Here is a 19,151-nt window from a genome sequence, read left to right as displayed (position 1 = left end):
TTTTAAGGCTTGGAATTTAAGGCAACAAACCTAAGAGACAAAGTCTGCGCCTTGTTTGGTATTTCGACAGATATTGAGGCTATGGGAATAGATGACAACTATAATGCCATAGTCAAAGAGGTATATACCGGTGCTACAACTCGGATCTTGAATCAAGGGTCCTCTTTGTCACTTCTCAACGCAGCCGGAATCGGAAGATATCGCAATGATAAGCAGATCTCCATCAATAATGATCTCCCTAGCTGGGTCCCAGACTTCTCGCATTTTCCAGACTCTAATCTTCTTTTTATTCCTGCTAATTTGGCTGACTGCAAAATGACGGAAGCTTCCGAAGCAAAAAAATCTCTGATTCATATCAATTCGACAAATCCAGATAGAGTTTCGATACAAATCCTCGGACGATCTGTGTCTCATGCCACTGCCATCTACCCCTCTAGATCTATGGTCGTGTACAAGAACAATGTTGGCGAGTTCCAAGTCGAGCTGAAACAACGTCGAGATTGGATCATTGAGACAATGAATTACGCATCAAGACTTGAACCTTATTTGAGTGACATACCTTGGCATCAGGCATACTCACGCCCTCTTGTTAATAATGAACTGCCCCTTCGTCTCCATGGAATGCCAGTAGAACCTCCATATTCGGAGCACTTGGATGTTTTCCTCAACTTTCTGAAAAATATTATAGAAGCTGATGCGCAAGAGGTACGCGAGATAGAGATGGCAGGAGGATTAATTGAAGCATTTGAAGACAACGTAGAAAAGGTGCGGAAGTTTGCATTGGGGGTTTCTTTCCGTGGACGTATGTTCGAGACGGATAATGGGTATTCGGGGATGGGCCAGGAGGGTATGGAGATGGGTGATGAGGTTTGTTTATTTTATGGGGGACAGACGCCGTATATTGTTCGGGAGGTGAAGGAGTATCAGAACAAGGGTTGGAATCAAACCTCGGGACATGAGTTTGTGTTGGTTGAAGATTGTTATATTGATGGGTGGATGGATGGTGAAGCTATGGAGATGGGTGAGGAGAAGAAGTTCATGCCGGTGTGAACGTCCAGTATTGAAATGCTGATTGTTCCATAGTCGTGAGGCTTGGTAATTTCTCCAGCCTACATAGTTTAGTTATTCTATACGTATTTGTAATAGAACTATATATCCGGATCGGCGTGGAAGTAAATAATTTGATGAAGAATTGAAATAAGCCAAGACAGCTAGATATACTATCGGTGTTAATCGTAGTCTTTCCGAGCCCCAGCTTCTCGGCAGTCTTCTTTTTGTCAGGCGATATTTTACTCCAGTTTGAATATCTGACTCCATGAAATTTCAGTCTGTTTGGGATAGAAAGTGATGTATTCATTATTGGTATGGTGCGTGGTATTGCTAGGCTCACAGAGTCTAGAACGTATGAAAGGGGAAATAATATTGGATGGGTTTGCGCATTGTGGGCTCTCCTTCTCAAGACGATTGGTGTATCATCATATAATTTGGCAAAAAGAAATCATTCGTGAAGATAAGCCAGCTAAGGCTATCGGTTGGAGCCACTTGTCATCTTGCTCAGCCACAACGTACGTGGTAACCTACCCCTCATCTCATCTGTCGTTGACCTTCAATCCACGTTGGTTCTCTTGAAGAAAACACAAATTAATCGAATTCGAAAGATTCTTGAAGACGTTCTTGATCTATAATGTCTCAACGAAATATCGACAAAGCTAGCCGCTTACTGTTGAAATCTTCACCTGCGGATACAACTTCTCATGTTGAGCTTTGTCTCACATGTAAGAAGTTTTAGTTTTTGTCTGGATTCGTTCAAAAGATCAGGTTGCAAGGTAGAGAGCTTTGGGCATCGGCTCAAAGCCACTGTAACTGGTGCGCAAGTCTCTGGTGGCAGATTACATGTCGAAGTCCATTTCGTGAGATGAACGAATCTTCATTACGGCAACTTTACATAAAATATGACTTGACTGTGACCCCAAAAGAGGAACGCAATTCTGGGGCTGTTTCAGTTGCTGGTAGATTAGAATGTTACGTGTGGCCGTCTCAAGCTCGTTCAGTTCGGCCATATCACTTTACCCTCCAAATAGTGAATATTTCTGGTATGTCTTCGCCTTCGCCAATTTTGTGACTTCGGGGGAACTCCTTTAATATAGAAAAAGATACAGACGGAAAAGCCTCACGTTACAAAATTCCCGAAAAGACTTCCTCCGCTGCAAGTCGTATACTCGCCTCACAATGGATCAGTAACTGCACGCAAAATCATAAGAAATGCCGCATTGACAAGATCTCATGGTTACCAACGCGGCTCGTTAACGTTGGGCTTGATGGCGGTGCAACAAGGCTTGTTGAGACAATCATACTCTCAAAGAACCAGTATTCACCATATTTGGCATTAAGTCATAGATGGGGTGCTACACCCAATCATTCAAGTCGACTCTCAAGCGTTAACAAACTAGCATGGATGAAAAGCATCCCAACAAATCAAATGCCTGCCACTTTCCAAGACGCTATCCAATATACTAAGAGTATGAATATTTCATACATCTGGATAGATTCCTTGTGTATTATGCAGGACTCCCCAGAAGATTGGAGCACCGAGGCAGCACTTATGGACAAAGTGTATGCCCAGTCTTTCTGTAATATCGCTGCATCTTATGCTTCTAATGAAAATAGTCTCAACACAGGACTCTTCTACACTCGCACTCCAGATGATTTAGCTACTACTTCAGTGAAGTATAAGCTTATCACGAAGAATGACTGCCAAGGAATCTTTGGAATATCTCTAAAATCGAATTACATCATTGATGATACCGAATTTGCACTCTATGGAAGAGCTTGGGTTCTCCAAGAACGGCTTTTGAGTCCTCGAACGATACACTTTTCCAAACAGTTGATCTGGGAATGCAGAGAGGAAAGGGCTTCTGAATCCTTTCCTATGGGTATATCCTTGATGAGTGATGATAGGCGAGACCATGATTTCTCGAAAGATTGGAGATCGAGTTTAGAAGTTTTTGGATACAAGTTTTGGGCAGACACTGTAGGTCGATATGTAAAATCCTCTCTCACATATTCATCCGATTATCTGGTAGCTATTAGTGCCATAGCCCGAGAATACGAAAGAGAGCTAGATGATGTCTATCTTGCAGGACTATGGAAGAAAGGGCTACCTTTCAATTTGCTTTGGAAAACAGATAATAAGTCTTCATTTTCTTCAAGACCGAATGCTTATCGCTGTGAGTTGTACATTACATATCTGGGCCTGTCCTAATCGGATATCCTAACGAATCTTCAGGTCCCACTTGGTCATGGGCATCACTGAACATTTGTTATCCTGCCAAGTTGGAGATTTTGATCCCCGACGGTGAAGCTCTTGCGGAAGTTCTTGAGGCCAAGGTTTTCAGCCCACCAGGTCGCACTTACACTGAATGCTACGATGGCCATATTCGGTTAAAAGGCATACTTTATTCTGTCGGATACAAGGATGTCCATGAATGGCTTCGTGGTGATGGTCATAAACTTTTCTTCGGCAAAGAAATAGAACCATGTAGGCGCGTTAGCGCGTTCCTTGACATCAAAATTCAAAAATCTGATCGTTCAAGGTTATATTTAATTCCTATTGTATTGGAAAGTCGGCCCAGATTCATTTGGTGCCTCATACTAAGATCTATTTTGATGGGTAGCATGGAATTTGAGCGAGTGGGTGTTTTGATTTTCTCGCTTGAAGATTTGGGCAAATATGACGAGCAGCTGCGCCCAATCATGGAATGGGCCGAAGCTAAAGATCCACTTTCAAGGGACCTCAAGACTATAATCATATATTAATCTGAAGCGACTTCTTTCAAGAGAAAGAAATGTTGCAGTCAATTACGATATGATACGTGTTTTATGTTGCTAATTGAGATGTCTGGGGACAGTACCAGAGACATTTGTGTCTTTTCATTTCATTTGTTGACACGCATTTATGACATAGGTCAGGAAACGAATCATACTATCTGTTGGTATCACCATGGGGATGGTGAAGTCAATATAGTACCTTGGTTCACATTGTTGTAATATTGCTTGAGGTTCTAACAGCTAGGGCTACGAAACGTACATGCTATAGTGTGGTCACATGATCCCTGTCCCGACACTATCAGTTACTGCACAATCAATTGGATATCTTTAAACTCGAGCCGTATATGTATAAATCGTCTCTATTTGAGAATCTACTAAGCAAAAAAATATGAGTCGAGTGCTGAGTAATACTGCTCACCTGGATGGAATGCAGTACTGCGAGAAACAAAAGATGGAACCTCGTCACTGAATGAGTCTATCCATCATCGTACAGTTTTGGCATCAAACCCTCACGGAAAAACGATTATTAGACTATGAATTTGATATACGGATATAAAAGTCTATCAAGAATCGTCTCTTACCACTTATGTTCACAGACACATCATCTCTAGCGTTTCTTCAACACCACACAAAATAGCATTCAAATATTCTTACTCTCAACCCCTTTTGAAACCCTCTTCCCATCATCCCGAAGCTATTCCAATCCCCAAACCCATCCCAATCGTCCCCCTTCTTGCAATCCTCTGTCTTTCCCTTTCCATAACCACACACCCCGTGATTAGAACTCCCATTTGAAATCCTCGTTTCTCCTCTTCCCCACCACTAATACTCCCCCTGTACTGTATCCCCATCATATCTTTCACCGCAAAAACATCAAACATCATCACCGCATACAGATCCCCCGACTCCTTATCCCTCAACTCCGCATTCGGATTCGAGAATGAGAGTTTTTGCGTCGTCGATGGGATTTTTTGTTGCCAAACCAAAATCCTCCCTTTGCCCTCTTCCTTTCCATTTCCATTCCCCCCATCATGACCTCCAGGAAACCTCCACTCATACCTCCCCTCATTTTCCCTCCCCCTCCCTCCCCCAAAATGCTCTATCCCCGATTCCAATTCTCTCTGCACCCCTTCTATCCCCAATTGCTGTACCTCTATCTTACGATTAAATTTATCAAACTGTGCACCTCCTAACATCACCTCCTCTTTCCTGTCCTCATTCTTGATACTTCCGCTGTATATATACATACTCGTAATTCTCTTCATGCCTTCAATCGTCATTTTAAAAATGGGCAATGGTTTGGTGTTTGGATAGCGAGGAGAATCGTAGATCAGGAGAGTGGTTTTGAATGCGTTAAAGATGTTTCCTGGGATGTAGTCGATGGTTAATTCGGAGAGGTGGGCAGGAGATGAATGGGCTTCGGATGGTATGGGTGGGTGTGGAGTGGGGGAATAGGGGGGAGGGGGTTGAGAAAGCGAATTGTTGGTCGAGTAACGAGGGAGTGGAGATGTGTTTGGAACTGAGTTTGCGGATTCTTCGTGATCGTGATCATGATCGTGACCTTCTCTCCTTTTGAAAATTGAAAAAGTCATTTTTTCTCCTTTTCCTTTGGTGCCTCAGCTGAACAGGATGTAAAATTATATAAACTCCAAACACCACTATAATTGATTATTGAATATCAGAAATCTCAATGAAAAATTATAAAGCGCGTAGCGTAGCAAAATCAGACATGTAATCATGAATTTAATCATTTTCAAGTACATACATACATACATATATATACCCCCCAATCATCAAAATCCCTCTCAGAACGGGGCGAAGCGAGTGATCCAGTGGCTTAGAACATTTACGCAGTATCGTGTGGAAGGAACACCCTGTATCTAACAGGTTGACAGCAATTCTGCCTCATGATTGATTCGCGAATATCTCATCTAATGGAGAATTTTATTTCAATTGATAATCTGACATCTAATCTATAGATTTTAATGCCTAAATTCTATAGGTGTGTTTATTGGATAGTGTTTTAGTAGTGTCGTGCCAATTAATCGGTACTAGATGGGGGTTTTAAACCAGATTTAGCCACCTCGATAGATATCATAATAAATCAACCATAAATAAAACAACTAAATTTAATAGCACAAATTCCAACTTCAACCTGTCTTTGGTCAAAGCATCACACCAAATATTATTGGATTCAAGATGGCAGCGAACGAATTGAATTGTTGAGGGGTTTCCGCCAGTGGTTGATCGTTGTAGGTACTGTAAGGCGGCGTTGATATACCCCGCCGAGCCCGCTTACTTTTCCGAGCTTGGATTCCCAGAGTAGATTGTGGCATTTCTAATTCTAGAAAGAGAAGGTCCCACAAATCTTAATCTTATAAGGCGAAAAGAGGTCGTCGTGGTGAATTATCGAAGCGACTATTAACGACAAGAAAGAAAGGTAGCTAGAACCAGATGTCTCCATCTGAACTGAGAAAGCTAGCTTTGCATCTATGTGCAAGTTGGTTGAGATGTAATCACGGGATGGATTATGGTACAGTAAGCACTCAATAATCAGAGATTCTCGACGTTCTCGAAGTAATCGCAGAGCAGGATACCTCCTACCGAGTTTCCAAATTCACTGAGTGAACGCCTCGATTTCCCAATTCTTAGAAGAGATCTTATGTGAATGATGAACTTATCTCGGGGCATCTCCAGAAACAAATGATCACATGTAGGATCTTACTTCTTGGCTACTAAGATCACAACAGTTTCTTAATATTAATATCTCCAAATTTTGGATCCAATATTACTGCTTCGTTGTCTCCGCAAGTACTTTATTGAGATAGAATCTTGTTGAAGTGCCCCTTCATATCTGACATTATCATTTCCTTGACTTCTTCAAGAAGAAAGAAAGTTCTACTATTATCAAGTCTTGAAACCCTGATTCCCAATCCCCAATTCCTACTCGCTCATCATTCTCATATCTCACCACACCGCACAGTACATCCAACATTCACAATGTCTACCCTCGAAACCAAACCTACCCTCGTCCTCCTCCCAGGAAGCTGGCACAACCCCCAAAACTACCACAAACTCGTTTCGGCACTCAAATCCCACTCCTACGACCTCCTCATTCCCTCTCTCCTCAGCATGAACGGTGCCTAACCACCCACCGCCGACTTCATCTATTCCTACATCTCCGATCTCGTCTCCCAAGGGAAACACATCGTCGTACTTATGCATTCCTACGGCGGCCAAGTTGGTACCAACGCTCTTACCGAATTCGCCGTTTCCACTCGAAATGCCCAAGGTCTATCTGGCGGCGTCGTCCATCTCCTCTACATCAGCGCATTCATGATGTTAGAAGGCGAGTCTATGATGGATAAAGTGCGGTTATTCGGGCACGAAGAACTAATCCCCGTCGTATTCACCATCGCAGAAGATGGAACCCACGTGCACAGTGATCATCGTACTCTTCTCATCGGATCAAATCCAGATGATAAAGTGACGGAGGCTGGAATTGAAGAATATATCTCGAATTTGAGTCGATGAAATGGAAATTCGATGTATCAGCCCTTGAAAGATAGAGCGGCGTGGAGAGATATCGAGACGAGTTATGTGGTCACGAAGATGGATATGACTGTGTTTTTGGATTTTCAAGTGAGTATGCTGGAGGCGGTTAAGAAGGAGGGAAAGGAGGTGAAGGTTTGGGAGTTGGAGACGGGACATTCGCCTGCTTTGACGATGATAGATGAGTTGGTGGAGATTGTTTTGGAGGTTGCGGAGAAGTGTTAGGAGGTGGTGTGTAGCTAGGTGATGATTCCGAAAGGAAACAGATTGTCTTTTTGATATTATGAGTTGAACAGTTTCTAGAAACTGTGGTTTACTTTTTCGAAGGGAAAGAAAGACTTTATAGATTCGGATCTCTTGATTTTAGAGAACACAATGGAGTTTCAAAAAGTTAAAAGTTTCAGTAATACATGCACCGTATGATGTTTTGAAACCAAAAAGTATAAGTTTCTCATATGATAGAAGCATCGAGTTATCGATATATCCCCAATCGAAATTGTGAGTTCCCCCCTCCACTCAAAAACTCGAAGAGTTATGATTTCGGGAAAGAACATTCTCCAGAAAAGCTATGATAGACAAATTAATCATCGAAGAGAATTGGAGAGGACGGTGAAACACATGTAAGACTCCCTGACATGTACAGCTGAAATATGAAATACCAGCTGAAAAACCATTCGCGACAGATTCAAAAGATTTGGTACCATAAAAGTCATCTATCTCATCGTCTTATGAAGATAATAGCATTGAACTACCCAATCACAGTCCTATAAACAAGACGGCCACTCTATCACCTCTCCAACTCCACATATGAAAGAAATCAAATTCATGCCCCCTCTCAAGCACTTCCCATCTCCCTCTCTACTCTCACCCTATCTCTCTCTCCTGCACCACCCTAAACCATTTATTCACACTCAGATACTCAACAAACCCCTCCTTCTATTTCCCTCTCCCCTTTAGCGCCACCCCATCCAACAAATCAAACAAATCCACCGACAACAATTCATCTCTGCCAACATATTCTCGCCTTGAAAACCCCATATCATCAGCCAGAACAGTATCTAGATCTGATTCAGCCTAAGAACTCGAGTTTCGTCGGGGATACTGAGACCTGTTAATCTGGGAGCCTTATTTTTAGCTAAGCTATACAATAAAGGTACCAGAAGGGACTTTGAAAAAATGGGATTTGGGATTGGTTGATACCTATAGTTTGATGAAAATTCAGTCCCTATTGTCTCAGTTGCGGAGGCAAAATAGCCTCGCTCATTCGATTGAACAAGCTGATTCGAAATATAGGGTTTCTGATCGTCTTTCTCAGGTATTACTTGTTTTCCTGTTTGATACTTTCTAAATTGAAATGTGAGAAGAACCTTCTTCTATAAAAATAACAAGAATGAGCAAAACAATCCACCAAAAGACAAAGATTACTTACCCAAATACCTACAAATTGCTCCACTTTCAAAAATACCAGTCCATCATCATTCAACAGCCACATTTCCAAACAACTGCAGCTTTCAAACTCCTTGTTCTCTCCTCTCCTTATTTGATATTAAGCCTTGTGATATCTGGCATCTTGTGGAAATCGTTATCGAAGCAAGGGTAGTAAACCACAAAGACGTGAAAACGGAGAGCGCGAAATCATACAAAACATGCTCTGCGTTTGGGAACGTTCTAATGGGCAGAGACAATACTTAGGAACAATCTTACGTGATGGTAGAGGGAGAGTGGTATGGCGTTGCAATACTTCAACTTTCAGCCACGTGAATCTCATTCGATCGAACCTCGGTGACTTTTTCGAAATTGAAAATTTAAAGCCATAAAACATACTTATTTTTTATGCTCTTAAGTCTCGAAAGGCCTTGTGCAGAACAAATTAGCTACTTTCGATTTCGATTTTGATTTCCACCTAAGATGACCCAAACGTTGCTTCAGTGAAAGGCCGCCATATCTACCCGCGCTGGAAATTCTGAAAGCCGTGATCACCGGCGTATGAAGTAGCAACCTAACTTATTCCTTCATCCAGTTGTTCGGCTCTAACGCAACGGCTTGTGTTTCAAGGTCGATAGTTGGTGCTTGTTGACCAAAAGCGGTTTGTTTATATTTAGATACCTTAACATTATCAATATTAATCTGCACACATTTATTACACTCTCGTTTACTCACTTCGGTTTGATGTTCTTCTCTCATTCGTTCGAAGCGTTAAAGATCGGGAGCTGGCATCTGTTGATTATAGATGGCTCTCTCATATTTATACACCTCAACATCATCACCATTAATCTCCATGCATCTAATCTTCTACACCCTCACCCCCTTACTTGACATAGAATTCCAATCCCTCATTCATTCGTATATCCTACCACAAAAGTAGATATCCCAATATCCATCCTGTTCTTACCGATTCGGTCCCTGTTGGAAGAGATCATTGGCGTAGTATACAAAGTTAGATACGAAATTTATCTTCCTCAACTTTGTTCTATTTGTTTGGCTTTTGAGATTTTGACATGACTGGCGGTTTGGGAAAGATAAAGAGAGAGGAAAGAATAAAAGAGTTGAAGGGTAGGGGTAAGTAAACTTGGAAGGGTAAGCAAGGCAGAAAGAGTTGAAGTAACAAGAACTAAAAATTGAAAAGTGCCAAGTTCGTAAACTAAAAGTCAAAACTGAGAATCAAATATCAAGATGTAAATTTCCCTTCAGTAGAAAAATGAATCAAAATGAGTTTGTGGATTTCACATTCAGACCTTTGTTTTTGAAATGTTATGTGTAATGCGACTTATCTTAATGTAATTTGAGCATCAAATATCTATATGTATATCCCCATCCCCATTTTCATTATTCGCTTAGTATATCACTTACTGGTTTTGAATGTTGCTATATATCATCAGTATCAGTATCAGTATCAGTATCAGTATTTCCATCATCATCTCCATTCAGGCCTCTTAGAGCCTTCAGATTCCATGATTACTAGCACCGAACACTACCACCATTACCAACCCTAACCTCAGTCCTCACACTTCCCCTCTCTCCCTTGCTCCCTCTCTCAACGCCTCCAGACTTCCGAATCTTGCTCTAAACTATAAGCGAGAGAGAGTACACGCCCTTCCCCTTCTACCCATTCTACCCATTCTTCCCCATTCTATTGTCGGTTTGAGACAAACCAGATGACGTAGAACCTAAAGCGTAGGATCCAACTGTCACAGTGCATTCTATCCAAGGAGCTAGCTAATTACAGGAAGAAGCAAGTCTTATATAGGCCCTGCTACGACTAGCTCCTCTAATGTAGGCTATGAATGATTCAAGACCATCCATTTAACCTTTGTTCACACATCTATCTTTCCCTCTCTTTCCTATAACCCTTCCCTCCTGCCATTCAAAACAAAAATGTCGAGATATTCGTATTCCGCACTTCACACTTCACACCAAACATCACCGACTCTTTCCACAACAAAGGCAAACAAGTAGAAGCTATTTCACAAACTATCCTGCAAACCATCCTGCAAACCATCCTGCAAAGCGGCTACCTTTACCTACGGCACTTGACATATTCACACTTGACGTATTCACACTTGACGTATTCACACTTGACGTATTCACACTTGACGTATTCACACTTGACGTATTTATATATGTATATATACAACAGCCCATAAATCCGAGCATAAATAGACACAACCCATACCTCAAACGCCCCGGCCCAGAATTATCAATATAAACACAAAAGAAAGAAAGAAAGAAAGAAAGACCAAAGAAGAAAAGAAGAAAAGCATACCTATACCCCTATTCAAAATCCGAATCTTAATCCTAACTCCTAAATCTATAAATATAAATATAAATACAAATATAAATATAAACCCCAATCAATCTCCAATTCATCCCCAATACCAATGTATACCCTCATTCCTCAAATAATGCCCATGCTATTTCTTCCCTACTCACCTACTTACAGACCTATCATTGTAATTTTTAGCTAGATAGAATAGCTTTGTTAATTGTAATTTGATAGAGTAGATAGAGTAGATAGAGTAGATAGAGTAGATAGAGTAGATAGAGTAGATAGAGTAGATAGAGTAGATAGAGTAGATAGAGTTGATAGAGTAGATAGAGTAGGTCAGATAGAGTAGGTCAGATAGAGTAGAGTAGGTCAGATAGAGTAGAGTAGGTCAGATAGAGTAGAGTAGAGTAGAGCAGTACACAAACGCGAGCATACACTCGAGCATCCCAGGAGTATACAGACTTCACAACCCCGAGAGCATACAGACTCCCGAGCACCAAGAACACCAGCAGACCGCAGGATAGCGATTCACAAATCACGAACCACAATCCACAAGTCACAAATCACAAACTATAAACTACAATCTACGAATTACCATGGACATGCTATATACCATGTAATATATAATATACCAGAATGAGATAAGATACTACACAATTCAAAAATGAATGTTATCCATATGTATGATCTTTTTCAGAACTGTAAAAATCGTGAAGATATAGTATGCGGATAATATACGATGTATATAGCCGCCGTTGAAATACTCGTATTCACATTTTCACATCGTATCCGTATAGGTAGATAGATAGTAACTCAAAGGAGAGCCGATGAGTAAAGAGGTAATGTATCTGATCCGATCCGATTCGATATGATTGAATACACGAGGTCAGTTAATCCTCACCAATCCTCACCAATGCACTCCAACCCAACCCCAAACCTCCATCGTAAAGATATGCCATCTGGTCAGTCTCCAAACCCATCTCATGCACACCACCCACCAAGCATCTAGAACACCCCCAAAATAGCATTATGAGCATTAGTATACTTATACTGATTGTAACCCCAAGTGAGTCGAGTTCACCAATCTATTCAATTCAATCCAATCACCAAGCAAAGTCCAATCCTCCCCCTCAAAAGCGACAACCACGAAACCACACAAACAACCATACGACCATAAAAAAAAGAAAGCGATCAAAACCAAAGCGGTCAAACCAAACAAAAATCAAATAAATCAAAAACTTATTCCCTCACAAAAAAGAAAGAGAAAAAAAAGAGGATTACCCCATCGCCACTTACGCATGCAAATGCATATAAGCAGAGAACGGCATACTCCATCCGGCACTTCTATCCCCTGTTTTCATTTTGGGGTTTGCCGATGTGGTGGGGATTTATCCATTCGGTCAATTCGCATTTAATACCAGCCAGCCAGCCAGCCAGCTAGCCGGATGAATGAATGGATGAATTGTTGTGGTGTGGATGAATCAGACTGTCCATCGTACGAATCTTGGTATCTGCGGGGTTATAGGTAAAAGGTGGCGTGAACGATATGGGAGGTACTCCCACTCTTGAAGAGCTGTTTGGATGGGTGAATGCTCAGTATTTAGTATTCATTGGGTGGAAGCAAAGGATAGAAAAAGAGGTTGGGAAATATGTAAGTATGTTATTCTCGTGTGCATGCATACATACTATGCAAGCATGGGGTTTACCTGGCCATACGAAGAACTCTATCCGTATAGTTTTGTGCAGAGAGAATGTGTAGCTGTATACGAAGTATCTGTGTGGATATGATTGTCCGTGCCAAACAAACAAGCTTTTTGGCTGTGTGGCTTTTTCACGGGTGGATACTGAGTTCTCTCATCTCGCATCATATGATAGGGTTGGTAGGCGAAGAAGAGAGAGGTTCGTTCGTATGAAGTAGCGGTACTTATGCGAGATGTACGAAGTATGATGGGTGTTTGTGTTTGTTTATTGGGGTCTGATTGGTTTGATGAACACTCGAACCATGGAGGATGGACAGATCATTCGGAGGAAAGATTGAATGGAGTATTCTGTCCGTATCGATGACAGGTATTGGGTAAATCATGGACGGAGTGGATGGAGATAGAAGAGCGGAGCGGAACATTGGAAAGAAGGGGTTCAAATTATTCGTATGTGATACGCGTTTTTTCGGAAGTTATATTTCGAAATGCGTGTGTGATATCGATCGAGCACGGGCAAAAATTGGTTTTGAGAAGATAATAACGAAAAAAGCTAATGGCAGGTACCCAAGTCAAAGACCGAATAACTTCCATGGATAAAGTTCAATTTATTCTTTTATTTTTCTTTTGTTTGCTTGTTTGTTTGTTTGTTTGTTTGTTTACACTCTCTGGACACTCTCTCTCTTGATAATGTGTGACAATTTGTTGTATAAATTCATATCAAGAGTCCCGAGTGTACGAAATTGTGATTTCAATTCTAATCCTTCATGGATCACAAAATCGTAACATGAGAGTTGATTGGGGTGGGTCTGGGAAAATTATCATCGACAACACCTGCAGCACTAAAGCATGTCAATGACGACGAAAAGGTTTCAAATAGAAGTGGATAAGGGAGAAGACACCGAAGAGAAGAGAAAGAAGTCAGGGAAGTAAGAAGAGACCGTAATTTGGTCGAGATGATGAATTTGGATCCATTCTCTTGATTATTTTCTTGATGTGATTTCCGTGGTCCGTTCGGGGGGGATTCGTACCTAGATATTTATGTATCGGAGAGAAGATGTGGTTGATATGGCTGATGTGTATATGATATACGGACTCCGGAATCGTCAAATAGAGCGAACTGCAAGATAAACTTCTCACGCGGCCATGCCGAACCATTTTGAGATGTATTTGTCCTCTCTTGTCATGATGAATCTTCTCGCTTGGATTGGATCGGAGTGGATGGTGGAATTTCTGCAGCTAGTCCCTGACTATCAAGATACTTGGATAGTTATAGATTAGTTGTGCTCGGCAGTGTTGATTATTGACAGCAGTGATTTGCACTCCATTGACGAATGATACGAATAGAATGAAAGACACGGCAGGATGGATAGAAGAAGAAAAGATAGTTCTTGGTGGATCGTAGAAGAAAGAAAAGTAGGTACGGAAAGGCAAAAGATGAAATAGGGATGAAAATGGAAATAAAAATCAAAATAAAATAGGGAATCATTAGAATTGACATCCAGATTGATATTTCGGGCGTCTCGGGCGTTTGATGTTTTCCATTTCAGCTGTACCGGGGTGAATGTGAATGTGAACGTGAGCGTTGGTTGTATAACTGAAAATGCATCTCGCATATCTTTTGCTTAATTGATGTTGATGATTGAAGATCGAATGGTCAGAGATACCTTGGTACCTGGATATGCTTGATCGATGCTTGAAATGTGCACAGTCATGATGAACTGGTGATGGATTGTGCACTGTGAATGGTTGTTGTGTACTCGTGTAGTAGTAAGAGAATTGACAAGACGGGAACGGGAAGGGAATTAGTTTGAAAGAGGGGGAAGATGATGATTATAATGGGTTAAACATGTAATGCTGCTTTTATGTTGTATGATTAGATGCATATTTAGATGCTGTTAGATGCTGTTAGATGCTGTTAGATGCATATGTAGATGCTGTTGGATGCTGTTGGATGCTGTTAGATGCATATTTAGATACTGTTGGATGCTGTTGGATGTATATTTAGATATTGTTGAATGCTGTTGGATGCTGTTAAAGACTGTTAAAAACTGTTAAACACTGTTAGAACTTGGATGCATTCATTACTTGCATATCTAGTCCTCTGTAGTAGATTTACATGTCCACTAGGCTTGGTATGGAGTACATAGCAAAAGCAAGTCATTATTAGGTCGAGAGAGAGATATTTCAAGAAAAAGGATTCATCGAACCAGTACGATAAATAGCAATTTGGTTTCGAATTGATCAGGAGTTCACATCGTACACGGTACACAACACCGAAAGAAGAATTATTTAATGTCAGTGTTGAATGTCCAAGGGAAAAGAGATCTCATGCGGTATGGTATCGCTAGTCATCCACCAAGCAAACGGAGGCGTTTTTCCAAGAAACTTTCCAACGGTTCAAAGGCAGTCAAAGTGATCGGGTCAAGCACCCACTTGTCCGATACGAGTGCCACCATGCCATACCATGCGGGAGGGGGAGGAACGATGAGATGTTGTAGATGGTGAGGTAGGTGGAGGGTGGTGATGGGTGGTGGTGAGTGGTGGCTAGGTGAGCAAGATAGATGTGATTTGATAGCGCAGGGAATGGAATGAAATATCAGAATTTCTTCCATCTCTTGACCACCATCCATTGTTTACCTACTTCTTCTCCCTCCCGGACCTACCATTCTCAACTGACACTGACACCACGGCGGGTTTTGAGTTTGAGAGGTTCAAGACATTTCTCTCAATTCATCTCCCAAACACATCATCTCATTATCGACCTAGGTCCTAGGTACCTGGGTCCAGTACTCTAATTGAAACTATTGCAAAGCTAATTCAGCCTCATACACACGAGCAAGACTAGCATTCCTAATAGCTTCGCAACGGGACGAGACCATTTTATGAAACACTAGGTCGGAAAGGGAATAAAAAGAAAAGAAAACCAGTCGAATTCACAATTGACCAATGATATGTCTGGAACGAGACATGTATATTAATAAAAACTAAACTTAACATAGGACACATCGGTCCACCAAGAAATGTTACTTGCCGCTTTCATTTCAATTTGGGCACACACGACGCTTTTTGCTTCAATAGCAAGACTAAATAAAGATCTTTTGTACTTGACAAAGATACTAACTGGTGAACTTGTGAACTTGTGTACTAGACTGGGTGCCTTTCTACCTAGGTACACTCACTTACTTACCACTTACTTACCACTTCCATTCAGTCAAACCTGGAATTTTCTGGATCTATTATCAATCTATTTTCCTACCTTTTTTTTTTTACTGCCTTTCCCTATCTACACTATCTACACTATCTATCCATCCATCCATCCATCCATCCATCCATCCATCGCGCTTTCTCTCTCCTCACTCCTCACTCCTCTCTCCTCACTCCCTCTTCCTCTCTTTCCATTTCCATACATCTCCTCCCTCATCATCTCCCTCTTCCTCCAATTACAAAACTGTACTACTACTACTACACTACTACACTACTACACTACTACTACTACTACTCCCTCGAAACTCCACATTAAATTAATCTCCTACGAGTTCCCCATTTTCCTTTTTCGTCTTCTTCCTCTTCCTCCTCCTCCTACATCCACCCTTCTCGTCCTCTCTGCTGCTTTTCTTACATCACCACAAACCTCAACTTTACATTCGTTCTCATTACTTTCGCTTTTTGAAGACGGGGAAGGATTATACCAATCTCTCAGTAATTTCAAATTTGGTGAAATGGCTATCATTGTCATCACCATATGACGGATTGATTGGATTAATTAACTGGTTGATTGATCGACTTCTTTCAATGGGATACCTTGATTGATATCTCACATCCTAATCCCGTTCGTTTGCAATCCCGCATTCCACCCTCCCCCGACATTCCATTAACTGTTTTTTCCGGCAACAGCTAAGACATACATGATCATCGATAACCTTACGATTGGAAGAAGAAGAAGAAGAAGAAAAAATCCATAAAGTCAACACGGAGATACTTACTCCTCAAAAGTAATTGATCATGTTTTATTCGCGGCAAGATTCTTATCGACTTGGGGTCGTCGCGATATGCCTCTTCGCCTTTCTCAAACATGTCCAGGGAGTATCTATGGAGTATTGCTCAACCTTGAATACAGGCTCAGGCAGTGCCAGTAAGTCAACCGTCATGAATCAATTGGAGACTTCCAAGTACTGATCCTGACCTTTGTGTAGATTCCTCTATCTATCAATCCGATGGTCTATGTTACGATTTCTGCTTGGATGAATATGCATTTGCTGTGGTACAAGGATCAGAATGTTGGTGTTCAAATTATGTGCCTGGGACGACATCTTCTACGAGCGATTGCGACACTCCATGCCCAGGGTATCCGGATGATACGTGTGGTGGAGATAGTTTATATGGGTACATGTCTTTGACACTATCTCCATCAGGAACAAAAGGAGCTGCTACTACATCGTCGACGTCGACTTCATCTGAGAAGGTTAGTCCTTGGATACAATCCCTTCTTCTCCTTTCCTCTCCCAACCTGAGTCACCATCTCCATGCTTTTCCGTGTGCCTTAGCTGGCAACCCATTTGACTTCTTTTCCACGTTAGGTAACTACTTCGACTTCGAGTCCTGAACCAGTGACAACTTCTTCTTCAACTGCTGAAGCCACTTCTTCTACTGTTTCACCCGTACGCGACTTTCTCTGATTTCAAATTTATTCAATTTTTTTAATATCTATTTTGAATTAAACAATATGCAAAGTCGCCAAGCTAACTTTTCCGAATAGAAAACTACTTCATCAACTAGCGCCACAGAAGCATCCACTACTTCAACAATACCACCAACTACGGTCGCCGCCCAGAAATCGTCTTCGTCTACATCTGGCTCGACAAGTTCTACATGGACACCTACTCCAGTCATATCCCTCGAGACTATTACCGGGCAAGTTCGAACGGTTACTGTTACCCCAACTGCACCACCAAATTCAAGCAGCGACTCGTCGGTTTCGGAAGGAAATGGAGGTTTGACAACTGGCGCGGCTGTGGGTCTCACGATTGGTCTGGTAGCTTTAATCGCAATTATCGCTGGTGTTACATACTTCTGTATAAGGAAGAGAAGACAAGAAAAGGCTGAACGATATGCAGCCGTGAACAGTCGAAGGGAAAGCTTAGCCGGTGTAGTCGGTGTGGGTGGACCAATACCATCGAGAACCATGAGCGAAAATTCACGATTTGTTCTCGGCACCGATGGAAAACGCGTTGTCGAAACGTGGGAACCTGAATTACATACACCTGGATCTAGGAGGAGTCAATTGATGCCTGTGGATCCAAGATTGGATCCTTTTGCTCCCGTCTATCAACGTGGAGACAATAAGAGTCGGGAGAGTATCAATACTATTCGAGATGATCACGATTACTCAAGGCGAGTTCATCAACAAGGACCAATACTTCGAGCTGTCAACCCTGATCCCGATTAACAATGAATGCATCCTTTCCTTTCTCGCCACACACGATATTACGAACCTTCTCTTTCCACCTTTAGAAACATACAGGATTTGAACGTTTTCACCGCAATTTAGGTGAACGTTGGGAGTTTTCAGCGAATCATCTCGGATAATACCCTTCCCGAAGGCAGCCAGAGTTTAATTGAAAGATCTGGGGCTCATACATAAAAAGCACTTGGAATACGTATCATATTCAACACTTGCCAAATTAATAATGGTAATTCGTCATATGCATACGACAATCCTTGGTGTGGCTAGTTTCGGCAAACCTTTTCATTTTTCATTTCAAACTGTATTCATAGATTTTACACGCACAAGCGATCGCCTGGTTCCATATTGGATGAGATGCTCAAAAGAGATGTCTTCTATTCTTTGAACTTGTTATTAAGATGCATATATGTGCTTAGTGGAGGTGAGAGGAAATAGGTTAAAAAGCAAACGGTGGATTGTACATACATTGGGGATTGAAAATGAATTCATCTCGGAAAACTTCTGGCTTGTTAATGAGTTGCTGGGATGGGTGTAAGTGGATAGGAATACGGTTCCTGGGATGATCCAGCGAAACATAGGTACATGGACATACAATATTAAATATTAAGAAATTATTGTGTGTTGATTGGATTTGATGCGTCTGTGCGTGTGTGAGTGAGTGAGTGTAAGTGCAAGTGTAAATGCGAGCTGTGATTCTTTTAGTGAGTGAGTGGATTCGATCAAGGGAGATGTATATAAATACTGATTTAGGGGTTGTGAAGAGGGCTTGCTCGGATAAAACATCGATGAGAGTTCAATTTAGTTTTTGATATATAGCAATACCCTGAGGTCATCGACCTTG

At 41.5% G+C, this 19,151-nt stretch overlaps 5 protein-coding genes across 5 annotated transcripts; 4 read left to right on the top strand and 1 right to left on the bottom strand.

Moving 5' to 3' along the window:
* Positions 1-81: 81 nt before the first annotated feature.
* On the top strand, positions 82-1,050 carry Bfra_007354 (putative ankyrin repeat and sam domain containing protein 6 protein; the record flags this gene model as incomplete). Its single annotated transcript, XM_037337727.1, has 1 exon — positions 82-1,050. One exon carries the CDS (start codon positions 82-84, stop codon positions 1,048-1,050), a length of 969 nt encoding a protein of 322 aa, XP_037187107.1.
* Positions 1,051-1,684: 634 nt separating this feature from the next.
* On the top strand, positions 1,685-3,816 carry Bfra_007353 (putative heterokaryon incompatibility protein; the record flags this gene model as incomplete). Its single annotated transcript, XM_037337726.1, has 4 exons — positions 1,685-1,775; positions 1,827-2,093; positions 2,160-3,227; positions 3,287-3,816. The coding sequence occupies 4 exons, from the start codon at positions 1,685-1,687 to the stop codon at positions 3,814-3,816; spliced, it is 1,956 nt and encodes a 651-aa protein (XP_037187106.1).
* A 695-nt stretch (positions 3,817-4,511) lies between these two features.
* On the bottom strand, positions 4,512-5,420 carry Bfra_007352 (uncharacterized protein; the record flags this gene model as incomplete). Its single annotated transcript, XM_037337725.1, has 1 exon — positions 4,512-5,420. The coding sequence occupies one exon, from the start codon at positions 5,418-5,420 to the stop codon at positions 4,512-4,514; it is 909 nt and encodes a 302-aa protein (XP_037187105.1).
* A 1,408-nt stretch (positions 5,421-6,828) lies between these two features.
* Bfra_007351 (uncharacterized protein) lies at positions 6,829-7,605 on the top strand (the record flags this gene model as incomplete). Its single annotated transcript, XM_037337724.1, has 3 exons — positions 6,829-6,967; positions 7,028-7,314; positions 7,384-7,605. The coding sequence occupies 3 exons, from the start codon at positions 6,829-6,831 to the stop codon at positions 7,603-7,605; spliced, it is 648 nt and encodes a 215-aa protein (XP_037187104.1).
* A 9,243-nt stretch (positions 7,606-16,848) lies between these two features.
* On the top strand, positions 16,849-18,292 carry Bfra_007350 (putative er membrane protein; the record flags this gene model as incomplete). The annotated part of the gene is made up of 4 exons (XM_037337723.1): positions 16,849-16,978; positions 17,040-17,308; positions 17,424-17,504; positions 17,603-18,292. 4 exons carry the CDS (start codon positions 16,849-16,851, stop codon positions 18,290-18,292), a joined length of 1,170 nt encoding a protein of 389 aa, XP_037187103.1.
* Between the last annotated feature and the right edge of the window lie 859 nt (positions 18,293-19,151).

The sequence above is a fragment of the Botrytis fragariae genome, assembly GCF_013461495.1.
Source record: "Botrytis fragariae strain BVB16 chromosome Unknown tig00000795, whole genome shotgun sequence".
NCBI classification, from domain to species: Eukaryota; Fungi; Ascomycota; class Leotiomycetes; order Helotiales; family Sclerotiniaceae; genus Botrytis; species Botrytis fragariae.
Note: the sequence above shows the minus strand (reverse complement) of the source record. Positions and strands in the feature narration are given on the sequence as shown.